Raw genomic sequence first — 18267 nt, 5'->3', positions numbered from 1 at the left:
CCAATGGACAGTTCTGCGTATCCAACCAATCTGATGCCTCTTCTGGAGTGTCGAAGAACAGTGCTCTGTTTTGATGGTATACCTTCAGTTTCGCTGGGTGCATCAGCATGTACTTATACCCTGCTTCCCGCAGCCGTCTTTTCACTGCACCATAGTTCATGCACCATCTCTGTACCATCAGTGTATAATCCGCGTATGCCGTGATGTTCGCCAACGCCCTTTGTATCGTTCCTCCTTTGCGAAAAAATTCCAGGATTCTCTCCCTGTCTCGATAATTCAGGATTTTGGCGAAAATTGGTCTCGGTGGGGCCCCTGGTGCTGGCCTCCGAGTTAAGGCCCTGTGTGCCCGTTCCACTGCAAATCCTTGAGTCAGCCCCCCTATTGTTATTTCCTGCAGCAGCATTGTTTCGATGAAGTCTGTGGGGTTTGGTCCCTCTGCTCCTTCCAGTAGTCCTACAATGCTTAAGTTATTTCTCCGGGCACGTCCCTCTGCTTCTTCTTCCCTGTTTTCCAGGTTACTCACTCATCGTTCTAGGATGTGGATCTCTGATTTGTGAGACACGCATGCAGCTGTGTTCGGGGCCATCTCTTTTTCAAGTTCGCCCGTGCGTTCCGACAGCGTTCTGACGTCTTGCCTGAGGAGATTTACCTCTTCCTATACGGCGCCCACGTTGAGTTCTAGTGCAGTCTTTATTTTGGCCATGGCCGATTCCAGTTTTGTCTCCCATGCGAGTTTCAGGTCCGCTATTGCTTCCAGGATCTGCTGGTCTTTATTTCCCGCAGCGATATCTGCGACTGGGGTCTTTTCCTTACTTCTGGCTCCTTCTGACACTTGCAGTGTTATTGCATATTTCTCCAGCGTGTGCTGTTTGCCCTTCCCCTTGGTCTGTTTATTCGCCATCTGGGCCTCGCCTGGTGTTACTCGGCAGGTGCTCAGAAATGTGGTTTTTAGCGCCTCAGGGATAGGTCATGCTTTGGCGTATTGCCCTCAGGGGGCTGTCGTGAACGTTCTTGTGCACTATCTGTGTCGTGACACAAATGGATTATGTTCTCCCACGTCCTCGACCCTTGCCGTTTCTTCCTCTATGCACTCTCTGGTTCTTAGTGGGGCCTCTCGCCGTCTGCACGCCTTGGGGCTTGGGGGCCCAAGTTAGTATTACTGCAGGTCCTATGGGCGCCAACCTTGGTCCGGCTTGCCGCTTCACTCGGTGTCTCTGCTGCTGAATCTCACTCACATGGTGCCTGGTGACGTAAAATCACGTTGGTATGTGCTTGTGTCTTGGTATTAGCTTGTAGCCTGCCCGCCGCCTTTCTTTACTTTCGTCACCCCACTAGCGCCCAGGGCAAAGCGGCCCCTTGCTCAATCCAATTTCCTGTCCTGCTCACATGCATTCGCCACTCCTGGCTTTCTCTCGCCGGTGTTGTGTATTCTTGTGGTCCCTTACACACTGGGTCCGCTCCTTTATCACTCACCATCCAGCAGTTTGGGCAGTATCGTATCGTGCTTGCGGCGTTCTGTTGTGGCACATCAGTGGACCATGGAACTGATCCAGCTTTTGTTACTGTGTATGACGATTCGCTGGGGAGTTTGGATTGAGTGTGGCAGTTTGCAGCTAATTCTATTGTTCAGGCCTCAGGGCGTTAGTCACTCTTCCCATCTAGGGTATTAATGGAGACCAGTACACAGTGATTGCAGGGGCGTGTTGGGGCCATTCCTTCCAGCAGGATGGGCAGTCTCTCCCCGTTTGCTCAAACCGAGAGCTGGTATTTGTCTCCGCAGGACTCCGGCGCTGGTGCGTCGTTTATGTACAGTGTCCTCAACTTACAAACCGGCAGGGGAACGTTTGTATTCTCGTTTTCCCCCACGGGGCGCAGCTCCCCAGGCTCCTCTTTCACCGCCTATGTGCTACCGGTCACGTCTAGACACCAGTGAAAGGTTACGAGTGTGGAGTTGTTTCGTGTCAGCAGTGCCGGCTTTCTCTGCCCGCCAAAGGCGGCTCTCACACCGGTGTGCCTCCGTTGCAACAATGTATCATCTTCACTGGCGTGATGGCTGTGCGCGTGCTACGAGGCAGTCAGAGGCTGATGCCGCGGGCCAAGTCTCGACTCGTCTCCATCAGGGAGATGACTGAAGGGTGACTTTTTTTTTTTTGGGCAGTGCTGTGCACCCGCTGGCGGTTCGTAGCGGGCGGTAAAGTGTCCCTTCTTCGATCACCTGCCAGGTTGCCATCGCAGAGCCGAGGGCACGGACCTCTTCACCGGAGTGTTATGCTCCCACAGTATCGTTGTCTGCAGCTCTCTGTAGCGCGGTTACGGTCACCCTGACTTTCCAGTACGCCAGCGCTCCACATTCCTTCACCCGCTTTCCTCCTATCTTGCCACGACGAACTGCTTCGTTCCGCGGCTATCCCACGCTGTGTCGGGGCTTGTCGAGCACCTTAAATCCGGCGCAGATGTGGAGGAATTCGCCTTTCAGTTCATTGCGCGCATCTCCTCTCCCCGCAACGTTTTCGTATGGTCCTTTGTTCCAGCATCCGTCATTTTGTCGCGCATCAAGGAGCGGGCTCGTCCGACTTTTGCTCGCTTAATGCTGGCCCTTTGTGTCACGGATCATTCCATTTTTGTGCTCATAATGTGCCCGTGATATTTATGAATCCGTGGGTGTTGGTCAATCGTGCTTGGCAGGTTTTGAATTGAGAATGCTTCACAGGATTACTGGAGGAAGCGCAGTAATCGCATTCGGGAGCACGACCTCTCACGCAGCCATGTAGCCACGCCCCCGGCATGCAACCTAAGGTAGGTGTTGATTAGTTGATCCCACTAGTCCAAGGGCTGAAGCATCGACAAGGGTGGTCTTTGGAGATCAACCAGAGGAGCAGGGCTTTACTGGGCCAGTCACTAGAGGAGGTGCTAGTGCACTGAAGAACATTTCTGCGGGCTGTCGGCAGGCTGCTTTTTTTCAGGAATCTTGCATCCACAGTAGATCAGAAGAATGGCTCCAGAAGTCCTCTTATACAAAATTGGGCCTGAAAGCAAGCCCAAGCCCGCCAATTGAAAGAATATGCCACGTTCAAACAGCCAGTAGTTGTCCAATCAGGGACAAATGCTGGTTTCACATCTGCCACCAGCAGTCTCTTTGACACCAAGGGATGTGGAATGGGACCAGACAGTCCCAGTTGCCTCAATTTGGCTCCCACAAAGGCTCAATAGCCTGCAAGGGCATCAGCTTTCCAGGGCAAGTGCATGACCCTTTATGGAACTTTCTGAACTGAGTGGCAGGAAGAAGGCGAATGTACAATATGGCTAACAAGTGAACAAATCCTTGTGGCATGGCCATTTTTGGGCACTAGCCAACTTTAGTAGCTATTCGGGAGAAAACACAAGTGCACATTTAAATGGAAAATGTTACTGCTGCCACCAACTTGTCTTAGGCAAATCTAAAAGGTAACCAAAACCCATTAGAACCAAGGTTAAGGTAATAGAGACTATCCCCATTGCACACTACACTGTGAGGTGCTGTGTGCAAGTGAAAGATTAAAGGAATTTCTTAGGGACTGGCAATCTTCCGCATAACAATGAGCAAAAGGTAAGGTAAGGCAAGTGAAGCTGAAGGCTGTACTTCCCTTCAAAAAGTCAGGACTGGTTCAAATATAAGCAAAAAGAAGGGTGTTCAATTGAAATCAATGGAGGGAAAGGTGCAACAAATTAACGTTTTTCCTAACAATAACCACTTCCACCGAATATATGCAGATTTCCCTGTGGCTCACAGTGCTGTAGAGAACAGAATGAGTGAAAACAGACTAAAATTGAGGTGCTTGTGATCCAAAATACTGTCCATGCTATGGTAAGGCAGATTTGACCTTCATTTTCCAGTTTAAAGTTGTCCCCTTCATTTACAAATCCACCCCGTTATAGTCCGGGCATGGCACCTCAACTACTGTCTGTAGCAGTGCTGTCTGCGTGGAGTTGCTGATTTTCAAACCTGTGAGACTCTCAAAGGTCCCACATGCTGGATGGACGCAAAATTCTGTGCTTAAACGCAAGTCGTGACTTCACCTACAATTTTAACTGGCTACATGTTTTGGTGAGATTGAAATGTGGAATTCCTGGTCTCATCCACAAGTGCTCAGAAAACACTCTGCTACTCTCACCCCCCTCCCTAGGGCTGACCTTGGGTAGGCGCGACCTGGGCAGTTGCTCTACGTCATCTTGCTTATAAGACGAGCACGTTGCTGCTGAGCTATACTACAGTGACTGTCGTTCACCCTGTCCTGTTTTATTTTTGACTAAATTGACTGCATGAACTAGGGGGGAAAAAGTTTACCATCAAGGAATTCAAATGTCTGGCAAGTTGGTATGTTTTGCATTCTCAGAAGTAAATAAAAGCTTTCACTTGAATATTACTGCGGCTCCAAAGAAGAGTTTGGACGATGTGGGGTCAAGTAATAAGTTAATAGCGAGTTTTTCTTTTTATTGTTTTTTTTTTTCGTTCTATAATGCTTTTAATTCTAGTTTAACAGTAGGAAAGCAAAACTTGAAAAACATAATGTAATAAAACAAGTGGATGACTCGCACCTGGCATTGGAAAGTGGAGATCTCAGCATTGCTCAATATACTATTTACATGTGTGATGTTTCTCTTTTTAGTAATACATGTTGTATAGTAGTTATCATAGTGCTTCATTATCAAGTTATATTTGTTCCATGTCTTTGTTTTTTTTCTGTTACAGGATGTGTAACTTTAAATGACAGTATGTCTGGAGGAATGCAGCTTCTCCCTGACCCTTTGTATTCACTTCCTACTGACAATACATATCTCCTGACTATCACATCGAATGATAATGGGCGCATTTTCTTGGCCGGAAAAGATGGCTGCCTTTATGAAGTAGCTTATCAGGTGAGGAAAGGTGTAATGGGAAAGAGTATTAAGGACTTGCCTTCTGCGTACACAACCCCTGTTCTAGTTCACATTACTGTGTCTTTAAAAACTTATCAACTACAGCACACATTTGAATGGGTCAAAAGGAGGCGTCTCTAAACAATGAGAGATAGGCTTTGAATCAGCTTGCAACTAAAGACAACTTCCCAATCTGTAAAACAGAAAAGTAGAAATGTTATTTGCCAAGCACTTGCTCCTAAATATTTGTCAACTGTGTTGATATTTGTGTCTGGGATTTCTGTTGGTCAAGCTGTGTTCATCCATTGATCAAATAAGTTCCTTATCTATACTTTGTTTCACAAAATTCTTTTATTTCTCCACCTCACCTTCTAGTCTTGGGATTTATCATTTTTATGCTTCATCCCCACTCCTAGTGAGACTCCCTGCACTTTTTGCTGGACTTCTGGACCTTTTTCTATTTATCCTGAATGAGTGGAGCCTTTTTCCACTCCTCATTCATTTTTATTTGCTCTAACCTTTGGAGCTCTGTTCTTTGTGTTTTGCCTTTTCTATGGAGTCTACTTTCCTCCATATCTCATTTAATGCATCTGTGTTTAACTTTTGCAGCACACATGCTCCTACTTCCAGAAAGAGTCATTCCCAGTTCTAGAGAGTGGTCTAGTGATGACATAGACGGGGACATGTCAAGGATGTCATCATTGGCTGATTTTTACGCAAAAAAACCCAGATCATTTTCTCACACTCTCGACGGGTCAGCACCCTCAGGCTCTAAGGATCCTATACCTCCAAGTAATAACTCCCGGTTTGAAACACCAACACGGTCTTCGGACCCCTTCTATGTTCAGCCCTACTCTCAGTATCGAGGAGAGACATTCTTTTGGGAGGATCCAGATTTAGGCATGGTGGAAGAACAAACTGGTATGGGCTACTATGGGGATGATGAGGACCAAGAAGAGGAGGAGGAAGACCCGGAAACCTACAGGGTAGACTCCCCGGTAGAGAGAGAACCCCCGGTTAGCGAGTCCCCTGTCGACAACCAGCCGCTCCTGAATGAAGTGCTGTCTCGAGCAGCTGAACATTTCCACATTGACACCCAAGGTGCTCAAGAGGAGAGGGACTTCGCCGAAGAGTTAGTGGGAGAAAGGAGGCCTGTTGCTCAGGCCATCCCTATCCTGAAGTCTATTCAGAGAAGAATAGACCCTTCACTCATTAATCCTAATCTCACCAGAGCAGTGAACCCTAGGATTGAGAAACTTTTCAAGGCAGCCCAATCAGACCCTCTGTATATAAGGGGGCATCTGAAGCCAGACTCCCTGGTTGTTGAGAACACCCGTAAGAGGGCTGGAACACCCTTGTCATCGTACGAAACACCTCCCAACAAGGAGAGCAAGAAACTGTATGTTTTGGGCAGGAAAGTGGCCTCCACTTCCGCCTACCAGGCAAGGATTGCCAACTCCACCACCCTGTTGGCCAGCTACAACTGCCATCAGTGGGAAGAAGTCGCGGCACTCATAGACTCCGCACCAGAACCCTTAAAGAGCCAATTGGCACGAGTTTCGGCGGAGGGCTGTGTCCGGTTGCATTTTAAAGGCAACCTTTGAAGGCAACTGATAACGCCGGCAGATTAATAGCAGAAGGAACGGTTATCAAGAGACACGCTTGGTTACGCCAGTCTGGATTCAAGGCTGAAACACAAGCATCATTGTTGGATAAACCGGTGGAGCCGGATCTGTTGTTTGGTAAGGCGGTCGAGGATGCGCTGAAAAATGTCAAGGACGAGTATGAAACACTGAAATCCCTAGGCCAGCTAACCAATAAACCCCCTAATCAGAGAGGGAATAGCAATTTTCGTTGCCCACGTGGCCAAAATTCCCAGAGAGGATCAAACTATTCCCAGGGGTAGGGTACACAGTGGAACAATAATAACCAACAGTCTACCCAGAGTTACGGCAGGGGTAATGAGAGGACGTGGAAAGGGTAGAGGCAGCCCCAGTAGAGGAGGCGGCACGCCTCCACCGAAACAGTGAAGCTCCGTTCAGTGTCCCTTTTCACGCAACCCCAGTAGGGGGACGCATTTCCAACTTCACCCAAGCCTGGGAAGGGATCACATCAGACAGATGGGTGCTGTCCACAGTATCCGCAGGGTACTGCATAGAACTGCTAGAGCGTCCCCGAAACCATCCTCCACGACAAAGAATACATTCTTTGGAACACCAGAAGATCCTCCTCGAGGAGATCGTCAATCTGCTAGCAAAGGACGCGATAGAATTCGTCCCGGGACACCAGGTAAACAAGGGTATTTATTCAACTTACTTCCTTGTGCCAAAAAAAGATCTGACAATGCGCCCAGTATTGGACTTGCGGCCTGCCAACAAGTATGTCAAGCCCCAAAAGTTTCGCATGACAACTCTCCAAGAGGTAATCCCCCTCCTAAAAAAGGGGGATTACATGGCAACATTGGACATGAAAGATGCCTATTTTCATATTTCCATGTTCCCAGCGCACAGAAAGTACTTGCGCTTCAAGGTGAACAGTCGGCACTACCAGTTCAAAGTACTGCCCTTCGGGATGGCTTCGGCTCCAAGGGTATTCACCAAGGTACTGGCGGTGGCGGCAGCACACCTACGCAGGGAGGCAATCCCGGTGTACCCTTACCTGGACGACTGGCTCATAACGGGGGAGACCCCAGTAATTTGCAGAACAAACATTCAAAGGACAATCCACCTCCTCTTTGAATTGGGCTTTTCAATAAACGAGAAGTCAAGTCTGGTGCCAAGCACATCCAAACAGTTCCTAGGAGCTATCCTAGACACTCAAGAGGGGTTGACCTTTCCTTCCGAGGAAAGAATTCGGAATATACTGCTGCAAATTCCGCAGTATCAGTCCGGTCGCCAGATAACGGTACGCAAAGCAATGCGTTTGCTGGGCATGATGGCGTCATGTATTTACCTGTTCCCCCCCACGCGCGCCTGCGCATGCGTCCCATGCAGGAATGGTTGGTGAAACAGTGGTCTGAGGCAAGTGGTCAGTGGGACGATCTAGTGGTCGTTTCGCCAACACTTGTACAAAACCTTCACTGGTCGACAAGAGAATCTGTCCAAGGGGAAACCCTTTTACGATCCCCAGATACAGGCGGTAGTCACAACCGATGCATGCCTGACTGGGTGGGGAGCTCACCATCACCACCACACAGCTCAGGGTCTCTGGTCTCACTCAGTGGCCAAGAATCACATTAACTACTAGAGCTTCTGGCAGTATTCAGAGCGCTTCAAGCGTTCGAGCCCTACCTGCTAAATCTGTCAGTGCAAATCCGGACGGACAGCACTACAGCCATGTTCTACCTGAACAAGCAAGGAGGGACTCGTTCGCCAAATCTGTCCAAGCTTGCCCAGAAAATCTGGATATGGGCACTCAGACGGAACATCTTCCTGTCATCACAACATGTACCAGGGGAGCTCAATTCCCTAGCGGATGCTCTAAGCAGAGACCCCCTCCCAGAGGAACACGAATGGTGTCTACACAGAGAAGTCATAGAAGATATCTTCTCTCAGTGGGGTTTCCCCTCTATAGACCTATTCACCACAAGCGAAAACAGACAATGCCCAGGATTTGCATCCAGGTTCCCCCAACCAGACTCCCAGGGGAATGCCCTGTGGATGAACTGGTCAGGGATGTTTGCGTACGTTTTTCCACCAACTCCTCTAGTCAGGAGGGTGGTCAACAAGATGAACAGAGAATCGATGACGCTAGTCCTAGTTGCTCTCATGTGGGCAAGACAACCATGGTTCCCACACTTAGGCAGATTGGCAGTGTGCGAACCCATCAAACTTCCGGGCTGGCACAACCTACTGTCCCAGCACCAAGGTCAAACAGTGCATCCTCAACCCAACTCAATGAACCTAGCAGCATGGCTCCTGAGGTCATAGAGTTCGGACATCTCAATTTACCACAGAGGTGTATGGACATCCTAAAAGAATCTAGGAAACCTAACACCAGGCACTGCTACTTTGACAAATGGAAGAGATTCGTTATCTGGTGCAAGAATAAACAAATCAACCCAGTTGATTGCACTCCTTCCACTATTGTTACATACATGCTGCACCTGCTGGATGCAGGACTGGTTTTTAACTCACTGAAAGTACACCTGGCAGCCCTGTCAACATACACCACTTCCCATAACAAGGTGTCGTGATGGAAAGTACCAGTAGTTAAAGCCTTCATGGAAGGAGTAAAGAGACTTCACCCTCCTATTTCAAACCCACCACCAGGGTGGGACCTTAACGTGGTGCTATCTAAGCTCATGGGCCCCCCATTCGAGCCCATGCATAAAAGCAGTCTCAAACACCTGACTTATAAAACGGCCTTCTTAGTAGCTATTACTTCTATAAGAAGGGTCAGTGAAATTCAGGCTGTCAGTGCAGGATCCCTTCTTTACTGTCCATAAAGATAAACTGGTTTTACGCACACACCCTAGGTTCTCACCTAAGTTTATTTCAAAATTCCACGTGAACCAGTCCATCGAGCTTCCGGCTTTCTTCCAAGAACCACAAAGCTCGGCTGAGGTGAAACTACAAACACTAGATGTGCGTAGGGCGGTCCTCTACTATGTAAACAAGACCAGACCTCTAAGGAAAACAGATCAGCTGTTTGTCTCCGTAGCTACAGGCAGAGAGGGGGATCGCGTCTCGAGTTTCGAAAAACAAACTGTAATACTCCGCAGCTTCCATTAGATGTCTGCCTATGCACAGCATGTGAATCTAAGCAGTTACAAGCATCAGAAATACGATTACGGTGAGTAATGTATCCCATACTATAAAGATGGAAGGACGCTCAACGGCAAATCAAGAGCAGCAGACGGGATTAAGCCCGGACATTGTTAATGGCTCAACGAAGAGGATGTGAGGGGCCAAGCAGGATGGTGCACACACGTAGTGCAGTAGGGCATTGGTAGAGCCGGGTGGAATCGGGAAGCCGATGCCTAGTCGTACTTAGGTTGGTCGGTGCAACGTACCTGTGGCAGTGTGACTACAATGCATGGAAGAAGCAGAGTCAATGGACTGGTGTCTCTTCGGAGGGTTGGAATATTGAGTCTAGTAAGTGGGTGGGGGAGTCTCTGGGTTGGCCGTAGGGAGCGGATGGTGAGAATGTGACTGCAGGGTTGGTGTGTGAGAGCACCGGAGAAAATAGGGTTGGTGTGATTCACATTGGCAAACGGGGCATTTTTCTGGCCGCCTTTGGTGGCCGGCTCTTCTGCCTGCTGGCGGATTCAACTGGGTATAGTGCGAAGTGGTAACCAGGCAACGGGATACACAAAGCCTCGTTTTGGCGCTGTGTCGTGCCTGACATTTTAGAATCAGGCAGATGGGAAGGGGTGATGATTGCAGGTCCTAGTAGAAGCTAGCAAGCTTCAGTGGGTATGTACACGGATAGATTTTACAAAACCATACCATTTCTCAATTCAGTAGCTGATGGCACAATGACTGGAGTGCATGGGGCTGCAGGCAGCAGCGGATCTGAAAATAATGCGGGCACGTCCTGATGATGGGAGATTCTCCAAGGTGCAGTGGTGGGGGCTCCTGCACTCTCCACCTCGAGGCAACAATGCTAGACAACCCCTAGTTATGGCTGGTGGTGGTGGATGTGCTCTACCAACTATTGTGCTATTTTTCATATTCAGTGTGTCGGTTGTGCACAATAGGGTCACCTATGTTCCATCATGGTGGCTTCTTTATTTTTCCGCCATTTCTAGTGTGGTTGTAGTTTGTTAGCCCTTCTACCATTCTGGGAGAGGGGAGGTCTGTCTGAATGTTTTGCCTTTGGCGGGAACCCTTGGCTCCAGTGTGTCTGTGAAGGCAGGAAGCAGTGGGGGAGTTCTACAGTTCTGTCCTTTGTCTGCCGGAGTACCTGAATGGAACCAGTTCCCACTTGGGGGCTGGCTGTTCTGATTGGACAGCCTCCCATCTCTTTCTGTAAACTGCTGGGAGAGTTTGCAGAGGAGTGAGTGGGAAATCTGAATTTCTTTATTAACACAGATGGATGGTTGAAGGCCTAACTTTCCCTAAGCTAAGGTGGGATTTCGCAACCTGAATTAAACTAAGGAAAGTCTGAGTCAGTTTAACTTAAGTCTAACTGTGTCAAAACCTATCCTTACTCTCACAACTATAGGTAAACAATGTGTAGGGATGTCAGCAATGAATGAAATGATGATTGAAATAAAGTTCTGAGCTTCTTGCTGCTCCTAGCTTTCTTTTCAGCACCCCTTCCCCAAGTTCAAGCAAGTTCCACAAAAGTCTTGGGATTACCTTTCCGAAGTTAAAAATTATACTGTTCCAAAGAAAGGGGGTCTTGAGGGTCCCATCCTCAATACAGCACCACAGTTGAGTAAGTCTCAGGTTTCTCTACCCTAGGACTTCAGCTTGCCAACTTATACTTGGACTCAGTCTCTCAATGTTCAAAACAACTTGACACTCCTTCGGGATTCGATTAACAGTTCAACCAAATTACTCCTTGTTATACTTAAACAATGTGTTTGGCTTTCATAATTGAGGGTTCCCTTGTCTAGGCGCAGTTGTTGGACCACATGGTCCACCCATTACAGGTGGTGCAACCAGGTACCCTACGCTCTTTAGCCCACACAGGTTTTCCCGTATCTGCCCATGTGTGAATGTTCACACTCCCTTGGCTCCTCCTGGTCATTCTCTTGACTTTATGTGAAGGTGTCATCGTCACTTGGCTTCGCCTTTGCAGCCTCTTGGCTTTGCCACAATGTGCCACATATCCTTTGCCAGTCTTTGGCCTTGCCATACTGTATTCATGCATAAAGTTCACTTTGCAGTGGTTTTCTTTCTTCCCCCATCTTTCTGTTATGCTCCTTAAGCTCTTTCACACTTGCTTTCTTTCAAATGGCCAATTTCAGATTCATCTGTAATCCGGTCGTAGCTCTGCTTATAAATTGTTCATTCGGTTCGGTATTCAATATTAGTGATTGTTCACTTTTGCTACTTCACTTTTCTCCCAAACCGTGGCTTCGGGTTTGTTGTATTGTGCGCATATTAATCTGTGCATTAGTCTTGCTTCCACACAGCCCCCCACAGGAGCGGCATGGTTTCGAGGGACTTTCCCCTTCACACGCCAGTCCTTGTCGTTCCTCCGGGTAGCTGCGCTGTTCCGTTTCTGCTCCGCCCTGCTGGCTTTCCATCCACCTTGAGCCCCACTTGCACTTTGGATGCTCTTCTGTTCGCGAAGCTCTGCTTATCTTCCGCAGACGCTGGTGGCTACTTTGTTTACTCTTCTTTGCCTGCAGCTACAGCTACGCATCTCAGACCACGGGGGCTCCCACACCTGTGGATTTCATAAGGCCCTCCAGGTCCTGGGCATCACAGTTCCTTGATCTGGTCTGCCGGCATCCTGCACTCTGCTGCAAGATACACCACGGCTGCCTCCTCACAAACAAGATCCCCTGCTGGTCTCTTTGCAACTGGCTGGTCTCCTCCCTTCTTATACACCTGCAACCACTTGACAGGTTACAGGTATGTGTTCCCAATTCTAATTGCTTGACTGGAAGTAGAGGAGGACGTGGGACATGCCTGATCTTAACAATACCCTGCAGGCTTCTTCCTCGTCTCAGTACTAGAGTACTGAAATGACTTAATAGTATTCACTACTCCTCTTCCTTGTCCCGGTACAGTAGCAGGTGGAATGAGTGGAGATGTTTTACAGTAGCCCATAAAGGCCGGGGGAGGGTTAGGTTGGTTCTCATAAGGAAAAAGGATAGCCTGTCTCAACCTTAAACCTTCTTTTCTTCACCCTTTTCCTGGTGCTTCTTTTCCAATAATATCACATGGTATTTTCTTGGTCAGTGGGACAGGGGTAGCAATACCCCATAACTGCATCTGGGATTGAGGTTTCCTCCTGAAATGGAAATGAGGGATACTGTGTCTCACCCAAGGACATCTTCTCCCCAATCCCCAAGGACACTGCACCACGGTGATCCTCCCTCGCTTCTCCAACCCCAGGGTCAGGATCCTAAAGCGATGGCCTTTCCCTGGCCACCTCAGTTGAGGACCCAAGGGGATTGGAGGTGAGGACGTCCTCAGGTTTCTCAAACCGCTCACATGAGCTAGCCCACTAGAGAGCTGGTCAGTCCACTGGTTGGTCAAGGGACACTTCTGAAGGTTCAGGATGGCTGGATCCTCGCTATGGTGTCAAGTCTAGTTGGTCCCACTAATGCAAGGGCTGAAGCACTGCTTGGGGTCTTCGGAGATCAGGTAGTCGACGGGGCTTCACCGGGCTCGAAGCAAGTAGAGATGCCTGGCCTCTTCAAGAGTCTTCTTCGGATCTTCAGTCAGCTGTTCCTCTACAAGGAGGTTTTTTTTTGTATTGTTTTTATAGGCATTGTCATCAAATACATGACCAACAGTGGAAAACAACCCCCCCCCGTCCCCTAGCTCCCCCTCCCGCGCCTGATTCTGAGACCCACAAGACCTTGCACACATTACCTCCCTTTGCAGTTTAGCACCTACATTACGTCCAATATTTTCAGATTCTGGGGACACCATTGTTGCATGTAGTCTCCCCGAAGGTAGCTCAATATCGTACCCCAGTCCATACAGAAATTTTCTCGCTCTCCTTGTATCCAATATGTCACCCATTCCATTGCTAAAATCCCCCAAATCTTATGCAACCATTCAGTGTTCGTGGGTGGTGCCTTTTGTCTCCATTTCCTTGCCAGAACTAGCCAGGCTGCTATTTACCAGATCATAAATGCTTTCCGTTTAAGGCTTTGTAGGAATCTGAAACTACTGGTCAAACAGGCCGCACATCCACTCCTTGAGGGAATAAGTCGGTGGGCCACCTACCATTTGCTGTATCTGGCTCTTTACCTCCCTCCAGATCCCCTCCAGTACCGGGCACTCCCACTGTATGTGCCTCCAATCTCCCCTCCCTGAACAACCCTTCCAGCATTCTTGTGTTATCCCCACACACATTGAGTGTAATTTTTCAGAGGCGTAGTGCCATTGTACCACCAACTTGTACCATGCTTCCATGATTTGAATTGATCGTGTTCATTTCGGTATTTGCTCCCATAGATTCTCCCATTGTTTTACAGGTATTTCTTCCCCGCGTGTCTTCTGCCATCGTTCAATGTATGCATAAACGAGTATTGCTACTTGACAACCCTATGGTGCACTCCTAACGGGATATACCATCCCAAAGGCAAACTTGCGGAAAAGAAATGTACCAAGTCGACTCAACAGGGGCGGTTGCCTGGTAAGCAATCTCTCCCAGGTATTCCCTATGTTTTGCAATTCTTCATATACATTTAATTAAACACTTAAATAACAGCAACTCGTGATTGAAGCGGTTTTTGTACTGACATTTTATAAATAAACACATTTTTAGAGAACATAGACTATAAAGCATACAAAATACAATGTATACTTTCTTCAAAAAAAACAATAGTTTCTCCTTCTACAAGGTGAGTGAATGCTCTTCAGTTTAAGCAAACAGGTATTCCATGTTGGGGCCAATATGTAAAACCATTGGAACATGGCACATGATGTACACAACTTTACATTTCTTCAATCTGAACCCATAAATCAGCAGTTCTTAGTTGTCCAAAAAACACTTATTTTGTAAAGCTATTTTGTGCCGACGCGTTTCGGATTAATCGTAATCCATCTTCAGGTCTAGAAGTGTTAAGTTCAATATCTCAATTAGATAGTCAATTTTCTGTTTACATCCTAAAGAGAGGGATATATCCTCATTACAATGCTGTTTCATAAACGGTGAGTCACTAAAGCTTTTTCTATACCATTTGAAGCACTAACCTCATGTTGTGTCCTCGTGTTATACACGGAAGGGTACTCCTATCTAAATGTTGAAATAAATTTAGTTAACCATCACATCTAATCACTGCATAAAGAATCAATCCATAGCAAGTGAAAATATCAATGACACCTCCCTTACCCGATGGAAGACATGCATCTACTTTTCGGGTAATGTGCAGAACGAGCAGACCTCGCTTTGTGGGTCCTAATGGTGAGAGAAGGAGCGGGCAGAGATTAGGACAAACCCCCCACCAGTCTGACTTGCATGTTGTCATACTGTCTTATCTACTTAAGAATTTGCCGTATAGAAATGGAAACGCCAGTTCCAAAAACTCACACATAGAGCTATGCGGACCTCTGTATTTCCTTAACCGTGTCAAAATTGCGCATCATTAACACAGTCCATTCCCAGATGCATGCCATCTCCGTGAGAGCATGTTCTCCTACTAGTGTTTACTTATAGTCCGCGCGCAGACGCTTTGCCGGGAAGTACGGCTGTCGGCGCTGCTGCAGAGCCAACACCCTTCACCCAGCTGCTTACCTCTGCAATGCACTTGCAATCTCTCGGGCCGCCCACCTACAGGACGAACCCCTCGGCTCTCAGTTGTATAAATGGTTTCCATGGATGCAACACGCGCCTTGCCTCCATGGACGCCATATTGGGTGAGGAGACTAGTCCGTGTGCTCACATAAGCGCATCGGAGACCGTGCTGAGCCAGGACACCCTAACTTTATGTTCCTTCGTGTACATCTTTAAAAGAGCACAGCTTAATACGGGTGATATCTGTCTTTTTTTGGGGCCATTACTGCTCCTCATCAACCTTTAGGTTAGATGCCTTTCCTGACATTAAATCAGACACGAGGGTGTGTGCACTGTTATGCGAACAGTGGGGCAGGAATCGCAGCAGCGGATAATTTATCTGCATACTCCGTTCCGCCCTACTGCTCGCATAGATTCGGAGATCAAGGCCAACTAATGGCCAGAAGTAAATAATGGAATACATGTCAACAGACTCCATTCCCAAAGATCTTACTCGCCATTAGTGCTACCCTGTACAGCTCATTGTAGTCACGTAAGGGAATTGTCACATACTTGCGCTCCCTCAAAACCTTTCCACATCTTCTTGTATTTACTCCATGTCAGTGCTGCAATATGTAACTCCCTCTCGAATAGGAGGCTCGTTACTCAAAAGACCCTTCCTCTGATATTGGATAAATGGAGTTGTGCATTTTTGTGTGTTATGCAGTTGCAATTTCCACTATGGCTTTAAGGAGATATCACATTCTCTCAGGCTTAAGCACCTGCTCACATTCTATGTAGGTTATACAGTATTCCTATTGCATATTAGTTTTTACAACATCAAGAACAGTTCCCAATCTTCATAGATGCAACCATGGCGATGCATAACTTGCACATGTAAGTATCATGAACTTCCGTTTGTCCAAAAGATTAGCCATATACAAAATAGGTCAGATTTCAAGCCCAAATTATTTTAAACAAACCACATTAGATCATATTCATGATTCATGCCTCTCTGGCTTAAACAGTCCAGCAGTTCAATCCAGACCATCTCCCTCTGCAGCAACCTTTTGTGTAAATCGCCACCTCTGTTCCAGTTTAACCTGTTCAAGGATGATACATTTCAATTGGACAATAAGTGTCTCGCCTCAATACAAAGCATGGCAACAGGGCATTTCAAATTCTTTGTTCGACTTATGCTCTATCCATCTTGTCTTTACCTTTCTCATGGTTATGCCTACATAGTAGAAACCACATGGGCACTTGAGTGCATACACGACATTCGTTGACTCGCAGGTGATTCAGTGTTAGGGATTTCCCAGTGTGTGGATGAGATCTAGTATTGCCCAGGACCAGATTACTGCAATCCTCTGAAGTACTTTTTACATTGTTGTGCCCCCCATCACAGTATTTTGTTTGAACTACATACCATCGTTCCATGTATGGCCATATGTGACTTGGACTCTCCCCTTGTATCGTATATAGCTTGTATACTAAAGTTGTGATGAACTTATCAAACTGGGTGAGATCCCTTAGTGCTGCCTTATTGTCAGGTGGTTTTAACGAGTGCCTCAGTTGATAATATTTCAATCTGTTCTTTTCTTTTACACCTATTTGCTGCTTACAGTTGTCGAATGACCTGACATTCCCGCCTGACATCATATCTCTTGTCTTCCTGCAACCCACCACCCGCGAATGAGTTTGGGTTTGTCCCCGGTGAGAACTGTGGGTTGTCAAACAAGGGAGTGAATGGGGATGGAATAGTTGTCAAGCAACCTTGTCTCAGAAGGTGGTCCCATATGTCGCAGACCACCGTCACTACCTGGCTTAACTTCGCACTCCATGGCTTGTCTTGCTTTCTGAGCCATAATAGACCCTCCAAGGGTACCCCTGCTAATGCCTGGTCCATCTTTGTCCCCAGTGTAGCCCTAGTGTTCGAAAAACCTTCACGTAAGACCCGTACTTGGGCAGCCTCATAGTACTTTATGAAGCTCGGCAGCCCCAGTCCACCCCTCGATCTCGGAGCCATCAGGGTTTCTAGGGCTTGTCGCGGGCATTTGTTTTGCTGTATGACTTGAGATATTTGTTGGTTTACTGCCTTAAAAAATGATTGCAAGACTTTAATAGGGAGCGCCTGGAAGTGGTATAATAGTCTGGGAAGTTTAACAATTTTAATTGTAGCTATTCTACCCAGCCAGGATATGCGCATGGGAGTCCATCTGTTTAGATGTGTTACCATAGAGAGCAGCTCCGGATAGTTTGCCCGATATAGTCCAGAGATGGAATCTGTTCGGATCACCCCCAGGTAAGCAATCATGGCCTTTGCTACCTTAAACGGGGAGAGTATTCACGCTTTTGTCCCCTGGTTCCCGGTGGTCCCCAAGTTCAGCAGCTCGGATTTTGTCATATTGATCATAAGACCTGCCAACTTTCCATATCGGAAAGCTTGGCAAGTAGGGCTGGTATAGAGGTGTCTCGGTCTGTCAGTGTCATCATGTCATCAGTGAAGGCTGCCACCTTGTGCTCCTCTTCGCCGAACCATATTCCTTTTATGGCTAGATTCTGTCCGACGGCTCCTAGAAAAATGGCTCAAGGTGAAGAGCATAGAGAAGCGGGGAAAGGGGCAGCCCTGTCTTGTTCCTCTAGAGATCTGTACTTTCCCGGATAGGTGGGATTTGATTGAGAGCCGTAATGTGGGATTGCTATCGTTGGCTTTGGCTCTGTTACATTTTAGACCTATCCCCATTTGTTCCATTGCCTCAAACAGTGAAGGCCATTCAATGTGGTCAAAGGCCTTTTCGGTGTCCAACGAGATTAATACAGCAGCTAATTGACAGCGCTCTGTTTTCTCTATCAGGTGGGTAAACCTTTTGGTGTTGTCCCATGTCTGTTGTCCCTTTACAAATCCTGCTTGGTCTGTACCTACCAGGTGCGGCAGAAAAGGTGTCAATCTGCTTGCTAGGATTCCGGTATACATTTTAAGATCTAGGTTTAGCAGCGCTGTGGGGCGGTAAGATC

The 18267-nt window shown here is 47.5% G+C and overlaps 1 protein-coding gene across 1 annotated transcript in view; it reads left to right on the top strand.

Moving 5' to 3' along the window:
* The window catches only part of NUP155 (nucleoporin 155), a 1628423-nt gene that overhangs the window by 135249 nt on the left and 1474907 nt on the right, over window positions 1-18267 (top strand). Inside the window, exon 6 of the mRNA XM_069627148.1 lies at window positions 4730-4896. Coding sequence (XP_069483249.1) covers window positions 4730-4896 — 167 coding nt within the window. The remainder of the gene's footprint in view (window positions 1-4729; window positions 4897-18267) is intronic.

Source organism: Ambystoma mexicanum, chromosome 6p (genome assembly GCF_040938575.1).
Source record: "Ambystoma mexicanum isolate Mex_15411 chromosome 6p, UKY_AmexF1_1, whole genome shotgun sequence".
NCBI classification, from domain to species: domain Eukaryota; kingdom Metazoa; phylum Chordata; class Amphibia; order Caudata; family Ambystomatidae; genus Ambystoma; species Ambystoma mexicanum.
This window is presented reverse-complemented; position numbering and strand designations above follow the sequence as displayed.